Below are 24,760 nucleotides of genomic sequence, written 5' to 3' on the forward strand. Positions count from 1 at the left end.
CAATGAGTGTATATTGAATTTTATTTAAACATAAATTTCATATATCAGTATTGTATAAGGACCACTATGTGCTGTAAACATTACAAATTAAAACCGACGCATCACTCCCATTATACCAATCATACCATTCATACCATATATCCCAACGTGCCCTTAAAAAACAATATACTGACAATTCTTATTCCATAACCAACAGATGTTGACATGCCCAACATATAGCATACAATGAATCTCTACAATATGTTATATCTGGTAAATACCTATAATGATTTAACCATTATCAATCAATCTTATAACAACAAATTGTTAATATAATATTTGTACTGCCCGACGAGATACCCGTTTCGCCCGTGTTGTGGGGCTTCTTCAGGGAAATGTTGTGAATGTCCACAAATTATAAATTTATGCAGGCATCTTCATGATGTTAACTTCTACTTGTTCCCACTTCAAATGAACATATCTTTTATCATTGTTGATCATGTGTTATGAGAATACCAATCGCACATAGACCTGGACTCTACAACCTGTGAAATGAAATATAATACAATGTCCATTTTAAATAAATATTTTCTATCTATACGGGTATATACACCCTGTGCACCATCACCACTCATATGGTACCAACCATCACTGTCTTATCTGATACTTTCTTAGAAGTGTGTATGAAACTTAGTTTTCCAAATGCATTGTGATTGTGATGTTCCACACTTTCATCAAACGCGGCAACCGGCAGGTCGAACTTTATAATTGCTTTCAAGATGTTCCACCTTCAACTCCTAAATGAATGCAATAATATATTACATCCAGTAAGCTTATGTCATACTTTCTTACCACAATTTATAAATGCTATACCATAATTGAACTGCACTCCCCAGCTGTCACATACCTTATTTAAAAAACTCATATAATGTAATGGCATCTCAATGTCATTCTAACAAACTTCCAAAAGGGCTAACCTAACTTTTTAACTCTTTACTATTATTCTAAGAAGCAACCCATAACGTTAAAACTCACCCGACCTCTCGCTGTAATGCTAGACCCAGCTGATGAAATGCTTTTTCAATTGAGAACTTCCAAGAACATCCGGTCGCCCGGTACAAATGCCGTGACTGCTGCGTATAAAACGCCGAAAAGAACGGCGTATTAACTGACTAATGCGACACATCAAAAGTATCAATTTAACTGCCTGCAAACCAATCATTTGCCATGTGTAGGAAAATTTTTTACGTCACACGTGACGTCACACGTGATATAAAAAATTTTCCTACGGAGCTACGCTGGCAAATGATTGGTTTGTAGGCAGTTAAATTGATACTTTTGATGCGTTGCATTAGTCAGTTAATACGCCGTTCTTTTCGGCGTTTTATATGCTTTTCTGTGCACCCTCCAACTTAATATCATGGTGATATTAAGTCAGAGGTCCCGAAGGGTAAAAAAAAAAATAAAAAATTCGAAGTAGGCCCACGGCTCGCGGGTTGAAAACTGGGCACTCAATTTTGCTGGCGTCCGGTTTCTGAACCCGTGGCTGTCAGCGTGCTCGAGAACCGATGCCGGCAAAATTGAGCGTCTGCTGTCAAACCCACTGACAGCCGCCGCTCCTGTCCCTAAAGAGGCAGTAGGAACACGCTAGTGTCCCTAGCGCCTCTTTTTACCTGTTTCTACCGCTGGACCTAATTTACATACTGTATTGCGCGCACAGGAGAGTGTCCTGTGCGCGCGCTGGGAGAGCGGGCGTTCGCCTGCTCTCCCGCGGACTTTACTGTATCAGCCCAATTGTTAGCTTTTTTGACTGCTGCAGCACACTGAGCTGACTATTTCAATGTATTATCCACTATGATGCCTAGATCTTTTTCCTGGGTGGTAACTCTAGACCAGTGGTTCTTAACCTTTTTCCAATTGTGACGCACCTGACGGACAATGCTCACATATGTGACAGACACACTGCTCATTATAATCCATGGCAGAAATTTAAAAAAAAAAAAAAAAAAAAGCCCAAGTATTACTTTTATTGTTAAGAATGACACACGGGAAAGATAAGTACTCTTTCTGAACATAAATTTCATAAATAGTAAACCTCTCATACCAGAACAGCACCAGCTTCCAGAGCTCAAACAGTAACCACCTTACCTAAGAAAAGGCAACACAGAAAATATTACACCAGGCCTTAAAACTCCAATACTCCTATTAGGAAAACGGAACAAGCCAGGCTGCTATAGAACCCCACACAGAAACTACACGCCTGCAGAATACTTCACCTCCTCATTCACATGTGCCAGACCCTCACCTAACAAAGAATAGAGAGACCATAAAGCATAATTAGAAAAATGCAGACAAAAACTGAACTGGAAACTGCAATAAGCCAGAGACTCTGTATGCAGAGCAACAAAGGAAAAAGAGAAACATCACCAGTCCTCTTAAAATAAATCAAGATATATAAAATCAATAGCAGTAAAACCATAATAATAAAAAGAACAGATTTCACAACAGCTGATGAATGGAATATCCAATAATTAAAAACTCCTGTAAAAAAATTTCCAGACACCAATAAATTATTTCAAAACAGACAAAAAGATCCAATAATTAAAAATGATTAAAAAAAAAATGCTTTGCTCTGGATACCTGAAAACATTTGAATTCCAAGTGCTCTGAGATTGCTGTGAATTGGGGGGGGGGGGGGGGTTGCTTACAACTTTCTCCTCTCTCTGTCACACACAAGGTCTCTCACACATGCTCTCCATCACACACATACACATGCTCTCTTTCACTTATGTAGGCTCTTGATCACACAATTACACACATGCTCTTTCTTTCTATTACACACACAGCTCTTAATCATACATACACATGTTCTCTCCCACTTACACATACAGGTTCCTAATCACTCTCGCATACAGGCTGTCAATCACTTATATAAATGCTGTTTCTCTGACACTTGCATACACACAGTGTCTCAAACACACATGCTCGCTCACTCTCTCTCTTCCCCCATTGAAGAACAACTAGCGGCAGCAGATTCCTCCTCTACCAGCCCCCTTGGCCTCGAGAAAGGAGTCCCATCTGCTGTGGGGGCTGATGTTGCTCCTTTTTTTGCTCCAGGCCGCCCTGCTCTTCTCCTTTGGGCAGATGCTGCACTCACTTGTCTAGTATGATCTCTTCTCGCGCATGTGGCCGCTGCACACTGCTTCCTCTTCCGGGCTGCGGGGGCTGGGAAGAAGAGACCATGCTGCTAGTACCACTGAGTGCTTCTTCCAGCTCTCCTGCTGTTTTCTGCCTGGGCTATCAGCATTTTAAGCCTGTGTGGAGGAAGAGTTTGCATCTCGCTGGGGCAGAGGGAGCAGCTGGGCCAGCGAGGGACTGGGAAGTGTTTTGGACCTTTCTGGTCTACCCTACCTTTTGTCTTGTCTCTCTGCCTGTTCTCCTTGTCTTGTCCTTGCCTTGTGTGGGCCTGTCTTGTCTACATGTATTCTGTGTCTTGTCCTATCTTGTCTAGGCCTTCAGTGTCCTCCCTTGTCTGTGTGACTCCTAGCTGTGTTCCCTGTGGGCCTCCCACTGGCCCTCCTGTTCCCTGTGGGATCTCTCTGTGGCCCTCCTGCATTCTGTCTAGGTCTCCCGGGGCCTAGCTCATCTATGCATTCTTTGCTCTGCACTCTTGTTTTGGTCTTGCCCTGTCTTTTGTTAATTCTTTGTATTCCCTGGCTTGCCAGTGCATCCCTTATTCCTGTGAGTACCCTGTTCTTGACCCAGTGCAGCGCCCTCTAGACCTGCCAGCCACCAGTACCAGGGCACCCAACCTGAAGAGAAGGTGGTTGATCAGGCAGAAGATCTGTGCTGGTCCTGCCTGTTCCTGACACCTGCAAAAGATTGCATATCTGACCTACCTGCTGCTGACTCCTGCTCCTCCGTTCCTCTGGGGTTGAAGGGAACAAGGAAGGTATACCACAGGTCCAGGCCCAGAGAAAAGCCTTACATGTGTCTGGTCAGGCAGGACCACGCCTTTTTTTTGTAAGAAAGTTTCTAAAACCCTGTAGACCTATGTTAGCCTTCATGACAATCTCAGGGTGACTGGAAATCAGATCCCAGGTATGGAGAGCAGTTTTTAAAATCCTTATTGGTTTTAATTATTGGGTATAATTTGATGATTCTTCTTTTTTGAAATATTTACTTTTTGAGGTGGGAATAGAACATTTTTTAATTGGATTTTTTATTCATCAGATTTTTTTGAAAGTTTCATTGACTCACAAGTTAAGTTTTAAACACCTTATTACATCATTCTAGGCAGCTTGTCAGGAACTCCAAAATCACCAGTTTTGCCAAGATATAAATCATACTGGTCTCCTTACATAAGACTCTATCCCATAGTCTTTTTCCCTTTAACGCCTCATAGTTGACACCATAGCACTTAGGGCTAACTTCTGTTTCACCAACAGTGTAATACGTATATTTAAATACTCTGCTTCTAATTATCGTATTATAATGCACAACCTTAGCCCTGATTAATCTCGGCACTAACCATTAGACTTATAATTAAAGACCTTGCTAAGCTACTAGGCTCTTGGCCCCATACAATAAGAATTTTTGAACCCTAGAATTTTTAAAGTACCTTTGGAATGGATTTGCTACAGCTATCCAGTCCAGCTCAGGCTTACTTAAACATCCTGGGTTTAATTCTATAGCCTTTTTCAGGGACACGGTTGCATTTCTATACAGCAAAATTGAGCTACAATTAACAAACACCCTGTGTTTAATTCCTTAGTTTCTACAAAAGCATTGTTGCATTTTTCCCCAGCTATACTTAGCTTTGATTTACAAAACAGTAGGTTTAATTCCTTAGCACTGCTGCATTTTTACACAGCCAAACCCATCCCCAATTAACAAACATCCTGGGTTTAATTTTTTAGATTCTACGAAAGCACTGCTGCCTTTTAGATAGCTAAACTCAGCTTCCGTTGACAAACACACCAGGTTCCATGTTTTCATTTTCATAGGAGCACTGCTTCAGTATGGGTACAGCTTGGTGCTTAATAGAGTCAAACTTAACTTAGCTCCACAGTTTAAAAGTTCATCTGACTCGGGCTCCTCATCCTCTAAGAGTTGCTCCATGGCAGACAGGCTATGCTGTGCTGTCCTCCTTCCCCCCTCCCCCCCCCCCCCCATGCTGTCTGTTTGCTGCCTTTTTATGGAACCTAGCAGCCTATAGCTGCAAGGGGAGGGGGGGATTCTCAGATGTTCACTGGTGACATCATCCTACAGGCTGACCTTGGGAATCCTGGGAAATGTAGTTCCCTAGACACAGCTTCAGATGGTGGGTGATCTCCATTGAATGACTTATGAGGAGAGGTTGAAGAACCTGAATATGTATACCCTGGAGGAGAGGAGGAGGAGCAGGGCTGATATGATACAGACCTTCAGATTCTTGAAAGGTTTTAATGATCCATGGTCAACAACAAACCTTTTTCCATTAGAAACAATTTAATAGAACAATCACACTAAGTCCATCCCCCACAGCAACCCAAATGTGCACCTACAACCCGACGACCCCCTCACACCACACCACCCGCCTGTACCTCACATACCCACAAACCCCCCAACCAACACAAACAAACAAAACACCTCACCAGCAAACACACCAACCCAAACAAGCACGTAGCAACATTCTCTCCTATCACTCATACTAATCAATGCCCAAGCTGTATCCAAAAAAATCCCCATCCTACTAGACCTCATTACAGACAACCAACCTGACATCCTCTGCATCACAGAATCATGGCTCAAGAAAACCGACACTGTACTACCACACTCAGCATACAACATTTTCTCAATACCAAGACCAAAAAAGAAAGGAGGCGGACTACTATTCCTAGCATTAAAAAACTTCAAATTAACGCAACACAAACTTAACATATCACCACCACTGGAGATAGGCCTATTCAAAGCCAAAAACCTACAAATCATCTTGGTATACGCTCCACCCAAATCCTTAGAACTACACATATCCTCTCTCATAGAAATCATCCCAACTCACATCAATATGCACACGCCAGCAATAATACTAGGAGACTTCAACTTCCACATAGATTCCAACCCCCAATCCCCCACATGCAAACTATTACTTGAAACCATGACCGCCATTGGTTTCAAACAAATAGTAAACACCAACCCAGAAATCCGGACACACTCTTGACCTCCTATTCATCAACAACAAAACAGCACACACTAACATCCCACTCACAACAACCAACATCCCATGGTCAGACCACAAACTCATCCAAACAACACTTCAACTTATAACCAACCACACAAAAATCAACAACAAAAAATACATCACCTTTCACAAACCATGCCCCAGCAAAATCATCACAAAAGCACTCTCCACGGCATTAAAAGACCTTAACCTCAGCACAGCAAACTCAGCCACTAACTCATGGCTCAATATCAATACAGAAATCGCTAAATCTAACTGCCCTATCATCACCAAAGAAGTCAAAACTGAAAACACCCACAAGGCACCTTGGTATAACCTTGATCTAAAGAAAACAAAACGACTACTCCGCCAGGCTGAAAAGAAATGGAGAAAACACTCCAACCCAACACAACTGGACAGATATAGGACAATACTATACATCTACAAAACGAACATAAACAAAGCCAAACGTGAGTACTATGCAAAGAAAATCCATGAACACCAATTCAACCCAAGAGCACTCTTCAACCTCATCACCAAGCTAACCTAACCTTGCCAAAACTCAACAGACAATGAAAACAATGCTATAACATGTGACACGCTTGCACAGTTCTTTCTGGTCAAAACTGCCAAACAATAAATAACAACCCCCAAATCTCCAATGAAACATGGAACCACCAACACAACACAGCCCCCATATGGGTTACTTTTGAACCCATAGCCTCCACCGAGATAAAAACCATCATAAAAAAAAAATCAATCTAGCTTCACACCCCCTCGACCCCATTCCTATCAAAATCTTGAAACTAATCCCAGAAACCATAGCCAAACCCATAGCTGACATCGTCAACACATCTCTAGAACAAGGATACTTCCCAGATGCACTAAAGTGCGCCAACATTAAACCTATACTCAAAAAAAAAAAAAAGCACACCTAGACCCCACCACTCCCATCAACTACAGACCCATATCAAACCTCTCCTTCATCACGAAAATCCTAGAAAAAACAGTAAACCACCAACTCTCTGAACACCTGGAAAACCACAAAATACTCTTCCCATCCCAACATGGATTCAGAAACACTCCTACTCTCCCTCAACGACATATCACTCAGAGGTCTAGACACAGGCCAATCATGCCTTCTTATACGCCTTGACATCTCTGCCACATTCGACACAGTCAACCACATCACCCTCATCACCAGACTAAGAGAAATCGGACTAGCAGGTACCACAATCAGATGGTTCATCTCATACCTCTCGAACAGAACCTACAAAGTAATCTACAACAACAAAGAATCTAAACTATACCCACTTGCAAATGGCGTTCCTCAAGGATCTTCACTCTCCTCCACTTTCTTCAACATCTACATGCTCCCTCTCTGCAAACTCCTCACCAACCTGGGCCTCCAATTCTTCATCTACGCCGATGATGTCCAGATTCTCATCCCTACAAATGACAACATTCAAAAAACCCTCACTAAATGGAACAACTATCTCTTACAAATACAGAACCTACTATCCCAAATAGCACTCACCCTCAACTACTCAAAAACAGAAATATTACACATCTCTAAAAAACCCCCAGAACAGATCTACCAAAGCGGACCACCCATACCAAGCTCGAACAACCTCATCACATTAGCAAGAAACCTTGGAGTCACCCTCTGCGCCTAGCTAAACCTTAAAACCCACATCAACACCATAATAAAGGAAGGATACTACAAACTACAAGTCCTCAAAAAAATCAAACCGCTACTACTCACTCAGGACTATAGAACTGTACTACAAGCCCTCTTATTCTCCAAACTAGACTACTGCAACTCCATCCTCCTTGGACTCCCATACAACACCATCAAGCCCCTCCAACTACTCCAAAACGCAGCAGCCAGATCCCTCACCTGCAGCAAATGCTCCACACACATCACCCCCATACTAAAAGAACTCCGCTGGCTCCCCATCACACACAGAATTCAGTACAAAACCCTCACTCTTATACACAAGTCCATCCACAGCGAAAAGACCGACTGGCTAAAAGACACCCTCCACCCCTCCACCTCACAAAGACACCTACGCTCCAGCAACACAGGACTACTCGCCATCCCCTCCAACAAAAAGTCCCACCTCGTTTCAACCAGAGAACGAGCAATCTCAAAAGCCAGTCCAACACTATGGAACAAACTACCAGAACCTCTCAGAACAGATCTCTCACCACAGAACTTCAAGAAATCACTAAAAACATGGCTTTTCAAAAAAGCATACCCAGCCGACACCTAATACCTCGACGCCTGCACCATTCGACGCCTGCACCTTTCCTACCTCAAAATCTAACCCTAGTCCACCCTCCTCACCACTCCAAAAGCAACAGACCATCCAAACGAAACTGCACAGCCAATAGCCTAGGTTCGCGCTACGCTGCCTTTATTTAAATGTTACACCATGGAATTTGTTTTGTCTAGCCTTACTTTCTGTAACTATTTTGTTACTATCTATGAACTTACATTAATGTTACACTATGGTTTTTATATGCATGTATATACAATGATCATGTAACAGACTAATGCCTAATTAACAGTACATCATGTAAACTGATGTGATACCCTGAGTGATTGTCAGTATACAAAAACAAATAAAATAAATATTACAGGGAAGTGGATCCTTGGAGTCATATGACATACAGGATTTTCTTACTTTCCTTGTCTGTATGTTGTGCAAGACCTGATTCGTGATTCTGGAAGCTTATGCTGGGGTCCCAAAGAGAAGAGAATGAAATGACTAATACAGAGATTTCCTTGCTTTGCAGTGCAGCTGATACCTGTCTGTCTTGTGACAGGAATAGAAATCCACTAGTCTTGTGTTAGTGGATTTGGAATTAGAGAATTTTTCTTAAGAAATTACCTGTTTTATTTTTAATGGTCGTTTCTTGTATTTTCAGGATCTGAAAAAGCCTTTTGATAAGGCTTGGAAGGACTATGAAACAAAAGTGTAAGTCTTTTCTGTATTTTATAAATATATTTTAAATGAAGAGTTCTAACTCATTGAACATGTATCAAGGGCTTAAAACCTTTCTTTGCTTCACATTTCCAGAAAAGGGCATATTTGCCTGGAATTTTAATGAGAGCTATATTTTTTCAAACTCCAGGAATTTGTAAAGTAATATTACCAATTGGGATTTTAATAAATGACAATTACTTCTATAAAGAATCTCTCTAAAGTATTTATTATGGTATATTACTAGTTCAGTCATGTTTGAAGGAAGCAATTATAGAAAAACAATTGAGGAATATTATAATTAATTTGTATATTTCTGATAAATGTGCATGCCTGTAATTCTGCACAAAGAATAAAATCCTAACTGTAATTTTGTACAATGTTTAGGAAAGAAAATAAAGTATTTACATTTGTACTACCTGAATGCCTGTTAATAATATTGCCCACTATGATCTGATTGAGTTACTCTATGATAGGATGCACAGAAACTTGTAAAAAAAAAACAGAATGAAATTGTGTAGATGTGTTTCTCATTCACACTCTTTCACTTCCTGATAATTGCATCTTGCAGATAGTAATAGATGCTCCAAGAAAAGGTTTTTATTTCGAGGAAGAATAAGGGAATTCTGGGGCCAGTTATTATAGCACAGACAAATTAACTGAAGTTTTTCAGACTTCCCAACTCATTCTGATTTTAAGACTGACACCTCAATGTTTTAAACAAGTCACCTGTACGTAAAGCAGCATCCACCTAAGACTACAGGTATAATCATGAGTATCTCAGCTTAAGGGACAAATTTAAAAACCCTGACATGGACTGTATTTCTGTGTATTAACCTTTCAAGGGAGTTTGTGAAAGTGCTTAAAGAACAAAGTAACATAATAAAGTCACCATACAAAGACCAAAATGGAGGTAATCTTTATGAAGCAACAGTTATAACCAGCTGATGGTGCATTCAAGGTTTCTGTGTGGGCATATCTTAGTTAATGTGGTATTTGGCTGTTTACTTCAACAAAGTTTGATCAAATCTACTCACGGTGGCGGAAGGCCAGGTGGCAGTCTGCACGTGTGCTTCTACACTCTGGTCAGGCTTTTTATGCACAGCTTGAAGTAATGTATAGTTGGGAAGGGAAGGTTTGACCATAACCTGCTTTTACAGCTTGGATTAGGCCTCTTTATCCTGTGTGGAGCAGTAGTTAAAATGCTAAGCACCTTGCTGAGCAGACTGGATAGACCATTTTGATTGTTATCTGTGTTTATTTCCTGTGTTATTTGTGAAGAAACAGGAGTTCTGACTCTAAACATTACTATTTGTCATATAAAATGTTTTTAGTTGAGAACATGTTTTTCCTTGACAATACTGAACAGGACAGCCTGGTAGTAATGTTCCATAGGCACTAGCAGGTGGAGCTGATGGGGTTATTGCAAAATACAAAACAAGTGGATAATGTCAGTCTGCCACTGAGGCTCTGAGAGAGTGTCAGTTAAAGCAAGCTGTAAAAGTGATGGTTAAAATTGGCTTGGAGAGAGAGAGACCCATTTCAGCTGTGATATACAGCTATGGGTGGACTTTCAAAGGCTACATAAGACCCTCAAATCTGACTGAAACAGAAGTAGTAATTGTTTCTGTGGAACAAATGATTTAAGTGTAGCAATCAGTTTTAATTTGAAATTACCTTTTTTTGTCCTTGTTTATTGTTTGCAGTTTTTAAATCCTTTTGCATTCACTGGAATTCCTTTTTTAATAATAAACTTGTTAGTTCATTAGCACTGTGTTTTATGACTGATTAGTGACCCAGATAAGTGAGTACTATAGATAATCGTGATCATAATGTGATCAAATTTAACTTTGACTGAAAGGAGGGCGTTAAGGAAAACTACTGCTTTAGAGTTTAACTTTCAAAAGGGAAACTATAATAAAATGAGCAAAATGGTTAGAAAAAAGCTAAAAGGTGCAGCTGCAGGGCTGAAGTAATTTTTAAAATAACATAAAAATGAAGAAAAAGGTAAGGGAAGGTGGGGTGGGGGGTAGGGAACGGGGAAGGCAGCACGGGCTTAGCATGTTCAATGTGCACAATTGTGTGCCCCCTTGTGCGCGCCGACCCCCGATTTTATAACATGCACGTGCCTGCGTGAGCATGTTATAAAATCAGGCATACATGTGTGTGCACATGTACGCCCACGAGCAGGTTTGAAAACCTACCCCTTAATGTCTATTACCAACATGTAGAAGATAGATCTATTGCTGTACAGCTTTGTTTGTTTAGTGGTAGGCTCTAGTTACTTATCCACATTTATACTAAGTCTTATCATGATAGAGTGGTTCTGCACACCCAAATTCTTTTTGCCTAAGGTGGTATTGGAATTCCATCTAAATGAGTCAGTCATCCTTTCAACATTCTTTCCCAGGCCACATGTCCACCATAGTGAACAAGCACTGCACGGTTTGGACTGCAAAAGAACATTAACCTTCTACCTGGAGTGGACTGAAGTCAATAGAAAGTCCACCCAGCTTTTTTTTTGTTTCTTTTGACACCAACAAACTTGGGATTGTTATTGCTAAAGAAACTTTATCCAATTGGCTAGCAGATTGCATCCCCTTTGTTATGCCCAGGTAGGCCTAAATCTGGTGGGTTATGTCAAGGCTCACTTTCCTGGAGCCATGGCCCAGCATTGGTGGTCTTGATGGAGTAGATGTGCAAGGTTACGATGTAGATTTCTCTCCAGACATCCACTTTGCATTCTGTTTGGATAGGGACTCCAGATGCTACAGGTGGCCATCATGTCTTGTGGAATATTTTTGAGGTGTTGAGCCCAATTCCACTCTCTCCTAGGGCCCACTGTTTTTGTTTCAGGCTGCCCCTCATAAGAAAATAGAAATCCCCTTTGTCAATAAAACCAGCTGTTGTGCCCTTTGGCATGGTTCTTGGCTCCTCCTTTTTCATTTAGGGCAGTCTGTAGCTAGGGACTCCCCATTTGTGAGAACTGCTATTCTGTTTGTCTTTAGAGAAAGCAGAATTTCTTACCTGTAAAGATGTTCTCAGAAATCTTCAGAGGGATAGCCGTCTTGGTCTGGTGTAGCAGAAATGACAGGAGTTGAGTGGCACCTAATAGACTAAACAGTTTATTAAAGCATGAAATTTCAAGGATAGAATCCACTTTGTCAGATGCAAGGAGGTGATGTACAAGAGATGGATAAAATATATACAGTCTATAATAGTGTAAGTACACGACGTGATATTACTTATCAGCAGACCTCATACAGGGCATACATATCTGATGCTAATTAGCAATAGTATACCAGCGGTATAATCATCGGTCATGTAATGTCCAATATTTTTTTAAGATTTTCAAAAATCTTAAAAAAATATTGGACATTACATGACCGATGATTATACCGCTGGTATACTATTGCTAATTAGCATCAGATATGTATGCCCTGTATGAGGTCTGCTGATAAGTAATATCATGTCGTGTACTTACACTATTATAGACTTTCAATTTTGGGATTCTAGCTGGTTTATTTATTGCTTGCTGGACAGCTATTCCCTCCTTTATACTGGGTGCTATAGGTCTGCTGTGGTCATAAAATATATACAGAACAGAGAGAAGGCATTGGATTAGGCAGAACATGATGTGGAGAGAGTCAATATCATTATACTGACAACTGAGGTAGATGTGAAAAGATATAATGATCTATGAACAGTTAAGTTCATAGATAGTTGTAGAGAATAATGAAGCCATTGTCTCTGTTCAGACCTAGAGTGATGGTATTAAGTTCTGATTCAGCAGTTTCACGCTAAAGTGCTCCTTTGAAGTTCCTCTGTAGGAATATGGCAACCTTAAGGTCAGATAGAGAATGTCCTGGAAAGTTGAAATGTTCTCCTACTGATTTCTGAATGTTGCCATTTCTAATGTCAAATTTATGTCCACTTATTCTTTTCCTTATAGATTGACCTGTTTGTCCTATATAGACAGCAGAGAGACATTGCTGGCAGGTGAAGGCATATTTTACATTGGAAGAAGAGCAGGTGAATGAGTCCTAGATGTTGTAGTTGATGTTGGATTCTGTGATGGGGTTGCCTGAGTTAATATGTAGACAGAGTTGGCATCTGGGTTTCTTTTAGGGTCTGGTTCTTGAGTCTGTTTCATTGTTGCACAATTTGTGGTTGCTGGTGAGTATCCATTTGAGGTTGGGGGCTGCCAGTAAGCCAGGATAGCCTTGCCACCCATGGCCTGTGAGAGGATGGTATCATTCTCCAGGATGGGTTGTAGATCCTTGACGATATGTTTCAGTGATTTAAGCTATAAGTAACAACCAGAGGTGTTCTATTGTTTTCTTTTTTGGGATGAAACTGTAGCAGAGTGTGCCTGGGTATTTGTCTGGCTCTATTGATTTGTTTTCTTAACTCATTGGGTGGGTACTGTAAGTCCAATAATCTGTTGTAATTTTTCAAGATGGGAGTCCTCCTCTGAGGGGTCACAACAGATACGATTGTACTGTAGAGCTTGGCTGTAGACAATAGACCTGGTGGTGGGAGATGGGTGGAAGCATATAGGTATTTATGGCAGTGAGTGAGTTTTCAGTATAATGTGGTTCTTATGTGTCCTTCATGTACTTGGTGTCCAGAAAGTGGACTTGCTGAGAGGATTGTTCTAAGCCTAGGTTGATGGTGGGGTGGAGTTTGTTGAATTCTTGGTGAAATTCTTTAAGGGCTTCTGGTCTATGTATCCAGATGATGATTGTCAGCAGTGTGTCTTAGGTAGAGTGGTGGCTTCTGGGAGTAGGAGTTGGGGAAATGTCCTAAGTCTGCCATGAAAATGTTGGTGTATTGTGCAGCCATGCGGGTATCCATGGCAATGCTGTTGATTAGCAGATACAAGTCCTCTTCAAATCTGAAGTAGTTGTGTGTAAGGACAAAATGGCAAAGTTTGCTGGCCATATCAGCTATGGAGGCATCTGGGCTGATATGGTGGCTTGTAATCTGTCTTTGTGGGGGATGTTGGTGTAAAGGGATTCAACATCCATGGCTGCCAGAATGGTGTTGGTTGGGAGGTGGCAAATAGAGTTTTCTCAGAAAATGAATGCTGGTGGATATAAATCTGACAACATTCAGAAATCAGTAGAACATTTCGACCTTTTTGAAATTTACCTTCTCAATAAGGAGTTTCTGTTTAAAAAGAATAGCTTTTTGTTTGTTTTCCCCATATAGCTTCTGTCTATATACTAGTTGCTCATATTTGTGAACTTCATCCCACTCTAAGATTTGCATTTCAGGTTTTTCTTATAGAGGATTAAATAATTTAATACACACTGTTCTTCTCAGTGAATATCTGAAATAGAAAAGGGCTAGTCTTAGAACAAGAAAAACCTAATTGTATGGTCTCCTTTCATGATACAGCATCCTGAATTCTGCCCCATATTGGGTTTAGAATAACCATTGGCATGTTTTTGTGCTGGTAAATTTTCTCAATTTACGTTCATCAGGAGCATCAATTTGTTCACCATAAAAAATTGTCATTTCACTGATAGAGCCTAAAATAGCAGCAGCAAAAAAAAAAGCTTGTGGCTGTTCTAGGATGTAAAAAAAAAGTTGGCTGTTCTAGGGTTAATAAAAAAAAAAAAAAAAAAAAAAAAAAGTTTCACTTCTAGTCTTAAAAAAAAACAAACATTTTTTACAATTTTTTTGGCCTTATTTTACTTTTTCTTTTTCTAACCTCAGGTGGCAAATCCATTTGACACTAGATAAAACTCAAAGGCTTGGAAGGACACCAGCTTTGAAGGTGCATGCTAAGCATTGCTTGTTTTCCAGAAGGAGCTTTCACCAAAACAGTATTGTCTCCTTCGCCATTTTTCCTGCCCCCCAGGCCTGAGAGTACCACATCTGTGGTGTGCCCAGTCCTTAGAGGCTCTGCCCCTACTAAAGACCTTTTAAAAGTAAAATACCCGAATGAAAGGGGAGATATTACAAATGCCTTTTGTGATCTGAATTATAGAACAGGTGTGGCCAACCTATGGCTTGGGAGCCACATGTGGCTCTTTCATGTGAAAAAATGCGGCTCTTGCCCTCCTGGTTACATAGCAACTGAGCAGCACTGCAGAGGACAGGAGGGGAGGAATGGAGCAGGAAGCACACACAAAGAATAAAGCAGAAAAGAGCCATACTGTTCCAGCCCCTCTTACCCGTTCTGACTCAAAGTGCTGCTTGTTGCTGCAGAGACAGAAGAGAGGAGCTGGAGCAGGTATCAGAGGGTTCTCTCTGCTCCTCTACTACTATTCTACTCCTCACCTCTTTCTCTTCTGTAATCAGCAGCAGTGGAGGACAGGAGGGGAAAGGAGGGAGAGGATGAGGGTGGAGTTGATAGGACAGCAATCGGCTTCCTGCTCTAGCCCTCACCTTCTTGTCCAACCCTCCCACCCCCATCCTCACCCTACCTGCTGCCTGGGGTAGAGGGCTATTCTCTCTCTGGATGGAGAGACTGGCGTGTGTACAGTCTCAGGAGCAGCAGCTAACTATGCTTCCGAGACTTGAGATTCAGTTGACAGCAGAGGGGAATAAGTCATCCAGAGGGTCCAATCAGGCCAAAATAATTTGTGGCAATGGAAACTGAGTGAATGATGAAAGGGGGTGAGGGGAGATATGGGTGAATGCAGTTAATGAATACTTTCGGGAGCAGTGCATGAAGTGAATGTTGGGGGAGGAGAGGGGTGTAAATGCTTGAAGGAGAAATGGTGCAAGAGTGAATTAATGTTTCTGAGGGCAATCATGTGTAAAGGGATACATGTTTTAAGAGTTGAGGTTGGGGAAACAGCACAAGGAGGAACTTATTCTGTGGGAAGATGGTGGTGGGGGGGTGAATATTGTTTCCCTCCCATCTTCTTGAAGTCAGCAATGAAAATTAGACTGCCTGGCACCTTATTCCTCCTCAGAATCCATGCTGCCACCTGTTCTGCAACAGGTGTGAGGAGACCAGGGCTTGGATGGGAAAAATAGAGGGGAGGGTGCTTTATGGGGGAAGTGGAAGGATCATGAGAGAGCCAGGGATAGAAGGGTTTCAAAAGAACAGGGAGAGGTAGTATGAGACAGCCAGGAAAAGGGTATGTGTGCATGAAAGTCAGCAGTGGTGATTGTGGGGAGGGTGAAAAAATAGAAATGGTGTCACAGTGGAGCAGAGGTGGTAATGGGGAAGGGGTGTGAGAACCAGTGGGGGTGAAAGGAAAGGGAGTGTGAGGATGGCTGATAGTCATAGATAGTGAAGATGGAAGGAGGAGGGAGAGTAACAGACAGAAGGGGTGATGGGACAGGGGGGACAAATGAAGCTAGAGTGCTATGGGAGTGGAAGGGTAAGAGAGCCAGAGACAGTGATTGGATGGGGAAAGATTTTAGAGAACACATGGGGCGAGGGGTGGGGGTGAATGTTGGGGAGAGGGGGTGCAGCTGAGAGAACTAGAAAGGGTAATAGTAAAGGGTATATGAGAGACAGCCATAGAGGACACTGGAGGGGAGTGTTGAGGGGGGAGGAGAGAGAGAGAGAGAGCAAGATGGAGTGAGGACAGAAGAGGGAATGGAGCAGGGTAGATAACTGGTGGTGGACAGAGGGTGAGGAAAGAGGGAGCAGAGTGTAGCACAAGTAGTGGGGAGGGAGGGTTAATGTTGGAGCCAATACATCCCTGTGTTTTTGTGGGATTTGGGGAATGTTATCCTGGAGTTGCTGAGAGAGACACTGGTAGAGGCAGGGTGGAGGATTGAGAGACTGATGGGAGCAAGAGAGAGGGAGACAGACATTGGGCAGAGCATAGGTGGGAAAAGTGGGGGAAAAGAGCGAGACTGGCAGGAGGAATGAGAGATGGGGGGGGGGCAGGATGGGATTGAGAGAGGGGGAAAGGTGGGGAATCAAGAGAGGGGACTGGTGGGAGAATTGAGAAACACCGCTGGGGGGAAGGGAGGGAGGATTGAAAGACTTGTGTGGGACAGGGTTAGAGAGTTTGAGAGAAACCCGAGTTCAAGAGAGACTAGTGGAAACAGTATGAGACTGGTGGGGATAGATTTGGAGGACCGAGAGATGCTGCTGGGAACAGGATGGGATTGAGAGAGAAACTGGCCAGGGACAGGGTGGGCAGATTGAGAGATGAATGCTCTTGGAAGTGGTACCGTATCTTCTTCCTCATTCTTTTTTTTTTTTAAACTCATGGCTCTTTAGTATTGCACATTACTGTTTCTTGGGTTTCGGTACATGAAGGTTGGCCACCACTGGTCTATTGTGCTGTTTCAGCATGGTCTTGAACCTGCAGTTCAAGTGTTGGGGAAAAAATGAGCTAAGCACTGTGGTATCTACCAAGCAGGAGGAACTCTGCCCTGAGAGCCCCCACTCCCACTTAGTTACCCCCCAGGGCATTCACTAACAAACCCAGCTGAGATTAATTTATGCATGTAGAGGTTTATTTCCTCTGCTTCTCACCCCACTATCTCTCGGAGAATATCAGAGGATTACACGAGTCGGTTTGTCTTAGATAATGAAAATCTCTTTATTAGGGGTTACTGTAATAACTTCAGTAGTCAGGCAAAGCCTTTCTTACTAGAAAAAATGACAGAAATATACTTGGCAACAGGAATTTAGCCGATTACAGAATCAGCAATAATATGACATCTCCTACCCTAAACGTGCATATGAAGGGTACCAAAGATGCGTAGCTTACTAACCCACAGAACATAACTGGGAGTAGAGTCCCAGTTTCTCACTACCGTGAAGGATTCCAGTGACAGCTGCTTTTGGGTTCCACACTCTGGCTGTATCTGCTCTCTCCACTGGTCTTGTGGAACGGAGGTAAAGGGGACCCTCTCTGTCAGTGAAAAGCAACAAGGCAGGTTCAGCCCTTCTGCTCATGAATACCTGAGATGTGTGAGGTCAGATCTGTAGTGCTTTTTGTTTTTTTGGGGTTTTTTTTGCATTGGCTAAGACTGACCAGCTGTTTGGAACTAGCAGCTAACTGATGGCTTTTCCTTCCTGGATTGGCTTGGGTGCCTTGAAAGGGGACCCATGGTGTTCTGCCTCATACATTCATTCAGCAATTGTCCTCTTGTTTGTTTTTTTTTTTTTTGGGGGGGGGGGGGGTTCTGTGTTTCCAGAGCATCTTCATGGCTGGCAAGGCTCTATAGATCAGATAAGCTGGTCACATACAACTTGACCAGAGAAGTCTCTCCTTTCTGCATTTGCTGCAGCAGTACTAGCCAATGTCCATTTTGCTGACATCAGAGAATCCATCTTAGCTGCACATACAGTTAGCAAGAATTTGGGGGTCTCCCTAGATGTCTGTCTAAAATGCCTTTACAGTTTTGTGCACACAAATCATGTTGGAGCCAATGTAATAAGGCTGAGTGCATATTTTTACTCGTGCACATGTTTTTATATTAATATGCATTCTTTAATGATATGGCTGCATACCATTAGCTTACTGCATTGGGAATTAATGTGTTTTTCAGCACTCAAATAAGAAAAACACTAAAATATTTTGCACATGTTATTTTTTTCACTCACATTTTATTATATTGGCCCCATGTATGCTAACTGCATTCTGGGACTTTCATATATTAATGGCTGACAATTTTCAATGTGTGTTTCCCTGTTTTTATGTTTTAGTACAAAAATTGAAAAAGAAAAGAAGGAACATGCAAAGCTCCACGGAATGATCCGCACTGAAATTAGCGGGGCTGAAATTGCAGAAGAGATGGAGAAAGAAAGGAGGTTTTTCCAACTCCAGATGTGCGAGGTAATCCAAGAAAAGCAGTAGCTTCTTCTGTATGAATGTGACCATAATGGAGAGTGGCATGCCTTATGATTTTATGTCGTCTTATTTTTTTGACCCAGCAATTTTCCTCCTCCTTTGTATATCAAATCACTGCATGCTGGTAAGGGTAACCCCAGGGCAGGAGCAGGCTGGACCCAGGAACAGGGCTGGTCAGGTATCAAGTCTTCAGCCTGGACCAATCATCTATCTCCCCCTTGGCTTGAGCCCTTAGGTTCTAGTGGCCAACAGGACTTAAACTGAAGGTGCTTGACACGCACATTTTTACTTTCAAAAATTAACACCTGCCCCGGAGCAGGTGTTAATTCTTGAGGAGCTCCTAAAGTTAATAGAAAAGCAGAAAATGCTGCTTTTCTGTTAACTTTAGGAGAACCGGGAAAAAAAATCAACTTTAGGAGAACAGTGGGAAAAAAAAATATCGCCAGCATTCAGATTAGGAAAACAGACGCTCGTAAAATTGTGTCTGTTTTCCTAACCTGCACTGACATCCACCTTTCCTGGGCTCCCGATGATGAGGAGGCGCTAGGGACACATAGTTTCCCCTAGCGCCTCCTTTTTACCACGTAGCCCATTTAAATATTAAATCGGGTGCCCTGGAGATGTGGATCAGTGTGAGTTAGAGCGGGCGCTTAATCATGAGCACCCATTCTACATGCACCGATATTGCATCAGCCTGTAAAAAAAAAAACAAAATGCAAAACAAGGACACATACAAAATAGCAGAAGGCCACAAACGTGGGCCAATATACAGAGTAACAAATGCTAGGATATAAGAACTAGGACCAACAGTGACCACAGCTAGGAGCAGAGTCGATGCCAAAATGAGACAAGGAGCTCAGGGTGGGGCAGGTTTAAATTCTGAGTCATTGCTGGGATCCTGATTGCCTGCAGGTCCCCCAAGCCATAGGGCTTGTAGGACTGAGCAGCTGGGACCATGGCACACTGAAGGCTCCTGCTAGCAGGAGGGATAGCACTGCAGAAGGTCCTTTAAATTGTACTTCCAGCTCAGTCAGAGCTCGGGCTGGAATCTAGCACCATAAGCCTTCATTTGCAAGCACCTTAGGCTATTAGGATATTGGGATATGGTTGCAGCTAGGTTGAAGGGGAATCCAAGGCAAGCGCTTTGTTAAAAGCTGATCAGGCAGAGAATACCAAGCAGGTATTGCAGCTACTATGTTGTGTGGGTGGCTGAGAGAGAAGATGAGTTAACTGTCAAGCCTTTGGCTTTGATGGTCAGGATTGGCTTGTTCACCACCCCAAAATTGTGATGCATGCTCAATAAGTGAGTCCTAATCTTTTACAGACCAGGATGTTGACTTACCACAGGTGCCTTTAAGTAAAGAGCTGACTGAGTTAAGATCCCAAGTTATTCCTGTTAACTGCTAAGAAGGTTGTAAATATAAACAAAAAACATACCTTGAAATGTCTGTATACAAATGCTAGCAGTCTAAAAAAAAAAAAAAAAAAAAAGCAAGATGAAAAAGTATAGCAGTGAATGAAGCAGTATCCATAACTGGCATCTTGGAGGGAAAAATAATCCAAATTGTATTTATATAATGTTAGGTACCTTATTAGGAGTCACCACCCAAAAAAAGGATCTAGGCATATTGTGGCCAATACATTAAAATCCTAGGTTCAGTGTGTGGCAGCAGTAAAAAAAACAAAACAAAAAACAAATAGAATGTTAGGAATTAGTAGGTAAGGAATGGAGAATAAATGGACACTATCATAATACCTCTGTCTCGTTCTATAGGGCAACCATACCTAGAGTACTGTGTGCAGTTCTTGTTGCTGCATCTCAAAAACGATATAGCAAAACTAGAACAGCTTCACAGAGAAGGTTAACCAGAATTTTAAAGGGAATGGGGTGGTTCCCCTATGAGGATAGGCTAAATAAATTAGAGCTGTTCAGTTTGGAAAAGATATGGCTGAGGTGAGAGAAAATCACGAGTGGAGTGCAATGGGTAAATGCAAATCGGTTGTTTTGTTCTTTCAAAAAAATAAAAACATTAAGGAACTCTCCATGAAATTACTAAGTAGCACATTTAAAATAAATCTGAGAAAATATATTTTCACTCATTGCACAGTTAAGCTTTGGAATTCATTGCCAGAGGACATGGTAAATGCAGTTAGCATACCTAGGTTTTAAAAAAGGTTTGGACGAGTTCCTGGAGCAAAATCCAAAAACTATTACATTAGCAGGGTAGACTTGGAGAAAGCCATTGGACGTAAGCAGCATGGATTCTATCTACCATTTGGATCCTGCCAGGTACTTATGACCTGAATTGGCCACTGTTGGAAATAAGATACTGGGCTTGATGGACCCTTGTTCTGACACAGTATCTTTCTTATGTTATTACGTTTTCTCTGTAAAGTATGTGCATATGCATATTTGAAAGTATGGTAGTACTTTGCTTGAAATTTTTCCTGCACATAGGGTGAGCAATTTTCAAATATCCCATTTCAAAAAAACTCTTATTTTTATTTTTTTACATATTGAAAAGGCTTTGAAAATTGCCTTCTTTTTAGGTTATTTTATAGCTATGCAGGTAGGGGAAGTCTAACTTTTTTATATGCAGATGCTACTCCATATTTTCAAAGGCAACTTATGTGCATAAGTTCACTTTGAAAATGCTCAGCTAAGTGCCATTTATCGTGCATAAAATATGCTTTTCTCAAGGCATAATTTGTGCGGCTTAATTTATGCACATTCTTTTGAAAATAAAGTATGCATGTAAGTCCCATTTCTCCTCCTCTCTCCTCTTGGAATGCCTGTTGCTAGTACGCATAAAAATATGCTTGAAATCTGGTTATGTTGGTACTTTCAAGTGCACTGAACCCCAGGCTATTTTGTAACTCATTTAAATGTATAAAACCCTGTCTTATTTATGTAAATGGATTTTAAAGTTAGGCGCACAGTATGTATTTAAAAACTGGCCAATGCATGCCATTATCTCTACACTGCTAAAACTCACCTTATAAAATTGCATCCTTTTTGATACACAGTTCATCTGATATCTGAGTAATACTCTGTGTTCTTAAAGCATCACATGAACTGCAGGTATAGCAGTAGCAACTATAGAAAGATTATAAAGTTCTCACTGTAATTTATTATTCAGTTGGCTCCTTTATGGGCTATTTTCCAGCTACATGCTTAGAATATGGGAGTACATGCTCTTATAAAATATGTATTTTTCCCTCTGACGAGCTAGTGTTATATTATTTGTTTTTACTTTTATAGTTAGTAATTTTCACACATATTTACAAAAATACTTCTTGATTAAAAACTACAGCAATAACAGATGATCAAAAATAGGAAAAACAAAATAACAGAAAAATTATTAATTACCATCTTCAGTCCCCGCAAAAGAGAGTTCCAAAACACCATATGCCCAAGAGGAGGAAAATAAAGGAAAATAATATAAGGAAAATAAAATACAGCAACAGGAGAGCAAGATATAAGCAAGTTCCTTACTATGCATCTTCAGTACTCTTAAGGCCAAATTTTCAAAGGCCTACGTGCGTAAAAGCCGGGGTTAATGTGTGTGGTTGGAACTCGTGCGCGCAGTGCGCATTTTATAACGGGCCTGGCCATGTTCATAAACCCTGATATGCGCACAAGTACCGGGCCCTGAAAAAGGGGCGGGTAGGATTGAAGAGTGGTGATGCAGGAGGAAGGCCGCCGGGACAGTGGCCATTAGCCACTATTCCGGGGAAGCGTGTGCCGGCTGGCTGCCAGCGTGCATTACTTGCTTCTGCTCCAGAGGAGCAGTAAGTAATAAAATAGAAAATTTAGGGAAAAGTAGGTTAGGTTTAGAGGGTGGAAAGGAGAGGGGAAGAGGGAGGAAGTGTAGGTAAAGGTGGTAGGGAACTTCCCTCCTAGTCCGCTCCTTAATTGGAGTGGACTGGGAGGGAACTGGGGAAATTTGCCCCCCCCTGCAAGTTCCACCCGCACATGCGCACACAAATTTTCACAGCCATCCGATTTTATAACATGCGTGCGCCACTGTGCTTGTTATAAAATTGGCATGTCCATGTGCATGCGTCAGTGTGCGCTTGTTATAAAATTGGCGTTTCCATGTGCATGCGTCAGTGTGCGCATGTTATAAAATTGGGGCATCTATGTACGTTTGCCGGGAACCATGTGCACATAGAAGCATGTGCGCTGCTTTGAAAATCTGTCCCTTAGTGTCCATTTTTGGTGACTTATTAGACAAAAACACAGAGAGTACAGAAGGCTCATAAAGAAACAAACCTTTCACCATGATAACCAACAAAGCGTTTACAGGGATATTTCAGGTAGAAAGAGGCACCAATCTGCAATACCTTTAGTCTAAGCCAGGGGTCAGCAATCTATGGCACATATATCATGAGTGGCATGCAAGGCCATTTTCATTGACATGGCAATGGCGGCTTGGTAGAGTAGAAACTTAGCTGCCACATGCCACCACTGCTGCTCTGATGCAAGCAGGAAGCCTTGAGCAGGTGATACACCATCTCCCCCTGCCTGCAGCAGGAGTCCCATTTAACCAAATGTCATCTCCTGCTGCCTCTGGGCCAGTCTCATCATTCTTAATGTGAGGCTGGCCCCGCGGCAGCAAGAGATTGTTCAGTTAAATACAATTCCTGCTGCTGGCCATTTATTCCTGCAGTGGCTGAAGAGAGAGGGAAGCACCTGATGGTCAACAGTAGATCTTCTCCTGCTGGTGGCTGAAAATTAAGAGAGGCCCAGCAGGATGCCACAGATCCCATCCCGTAGAGACGAAATTGAGAGGGAGGATCTAGTGGCCCAGACCCTGAGAGTGTATGTCTGAGCCTGTGGGTAAGAGCCTAAGTGTGTGCATGAGTGAGATTGGAGGTGGATGGGTGAGAGCCAGGGTAATTGGGTATGAACCTGAGTGTGTGTGTGCGCACATGTGGGAGAGATAGAGAAAGTGTGTGGTGTGTGAGACTGCATGTGGAGGAGAGAGAAAGCAAGTATGTTGTGTGTTTCTTACTGCATATGGGAGGAGAGAGATTCAGCATGTGTGCATGTAAGATTGCATGCGAGAGAGAGGGCATGGGGTGTGTGATTTCATGTGGGAGAGTGTTGTGTGCGAATGCATATGGGAGAGAGAGAGAGCGTTTGTATGTTGGGGAATTTGTGTATGTGTGAGAGAGAGAGCATTTGTATGTACCCTCCCCCAGCCCAACTAATTTGACAGTCTTGAGGGTAACTGGAAATGAAAAGTTCCCAGATATGGAAAGTAGGGGTTTTTTTTTTTTTAATTTTTTATAAGTTTTAATTATTATTGGATAGTGTCTGCTGTTTTGAAATATTTTTTGATGGTTGGAAAATTAAAAAAGATTTGTGTGAGTTTTAATTATTGGATATTGTTGTGTTCCTCGTCTGTTTTGAAATATTCTTTTTATTGGTATGTTTTTAGTGTTATGTTTTATATTAATTTTGTTTTTTGATGTTTTATGAGGGATGGTAATGTTAATATTTTTCCATTGTTGCATTGCATACAGAATCTGGCTTGTTGCAGTTTCCACTTTTTTGTCTGCATGTTTGTTTTTATGGTCACCTCATTTTGTATTTGGCGAGGTTCTGCATGTGTCACTGAGATGCGAGGTATTTTGCTAACTAGCATGTAGTTTCTGTGTATTGATCTATAGCAGCCTGCCTTGCTCAGTTTTCCTAAGAGGGGGATGTATTAAGGAGGAGGGGAGTGAGAAACATTTTTCTCTTCTCCTTTTATAATTTAGTTTCTACATGAGGAAAAACATATCAGTTTCAATCA

The 24,760-nt window shown here is 41.7% G+C and overlaps 1 protein-coding gene and 1 long non-coding RNA gene across 8 annotated transcripts in view; one reads left to right on the forward strand and one right to left on the reverse strand.

Moving 5' to 3' along the window:
- ASAP2 (ArfGAP with SH3 domain, ankyrin repeat and PH domain 2) overlaps window positions 1-24,760 on the forward strand; it is a 413,895-nt gene that overhangs the window by 164,265 nt on the left and 224,870 nt on the right. For all 7 annotated transcript variants that reach the window (XM_029595831.1, XM_029595830.1, XM_029595833.1 and 4 more), the window contains 2 exons: window positions 9,116-9,165; window positions 18,812-18,941. In XM_029595831.1, coding sequence (XP_029451691.1) covers window positions 9,116-9,165; window positions 18,812-18,941 — 180 coding nt within the window. The remainder of the gene's footprint in view (window positions 1-9,115; window positions 9,166-18,811; window positions 18,942-24,760) is intronic.
- On the reverse strand, window positions 10-22,915 carry LOC115088005. Its single transcript, XR_003855689.1, has 5 exons — window positions 22,327-22,915; window positions 20,394-20,424; window positions 12,199-12,287; window positions 626-776; window positions 10-524 (listed from the first exon to the last, which is right to left on the reverse strand). It is a non-coding gene; the product is annotated as an uncharacterized LOC115088005 (long non-coding RNA).

This window comes from Rhinatrema bivittatum, chromosome 3 (assembly GCF_901001135.1).
Source record: "Rhinatrema bivittatum chromosome 3, aRhiBiv1.1, whole genome shotgun sequence".
Taxonomy (NCBI): domain Eukaryota; kingdom Metazoa; phylum Chordata; class Amphibia; order Gymnophiona; family Rhinatrematidae; genus Rhinatrema; species Rhinatrema bivittatum.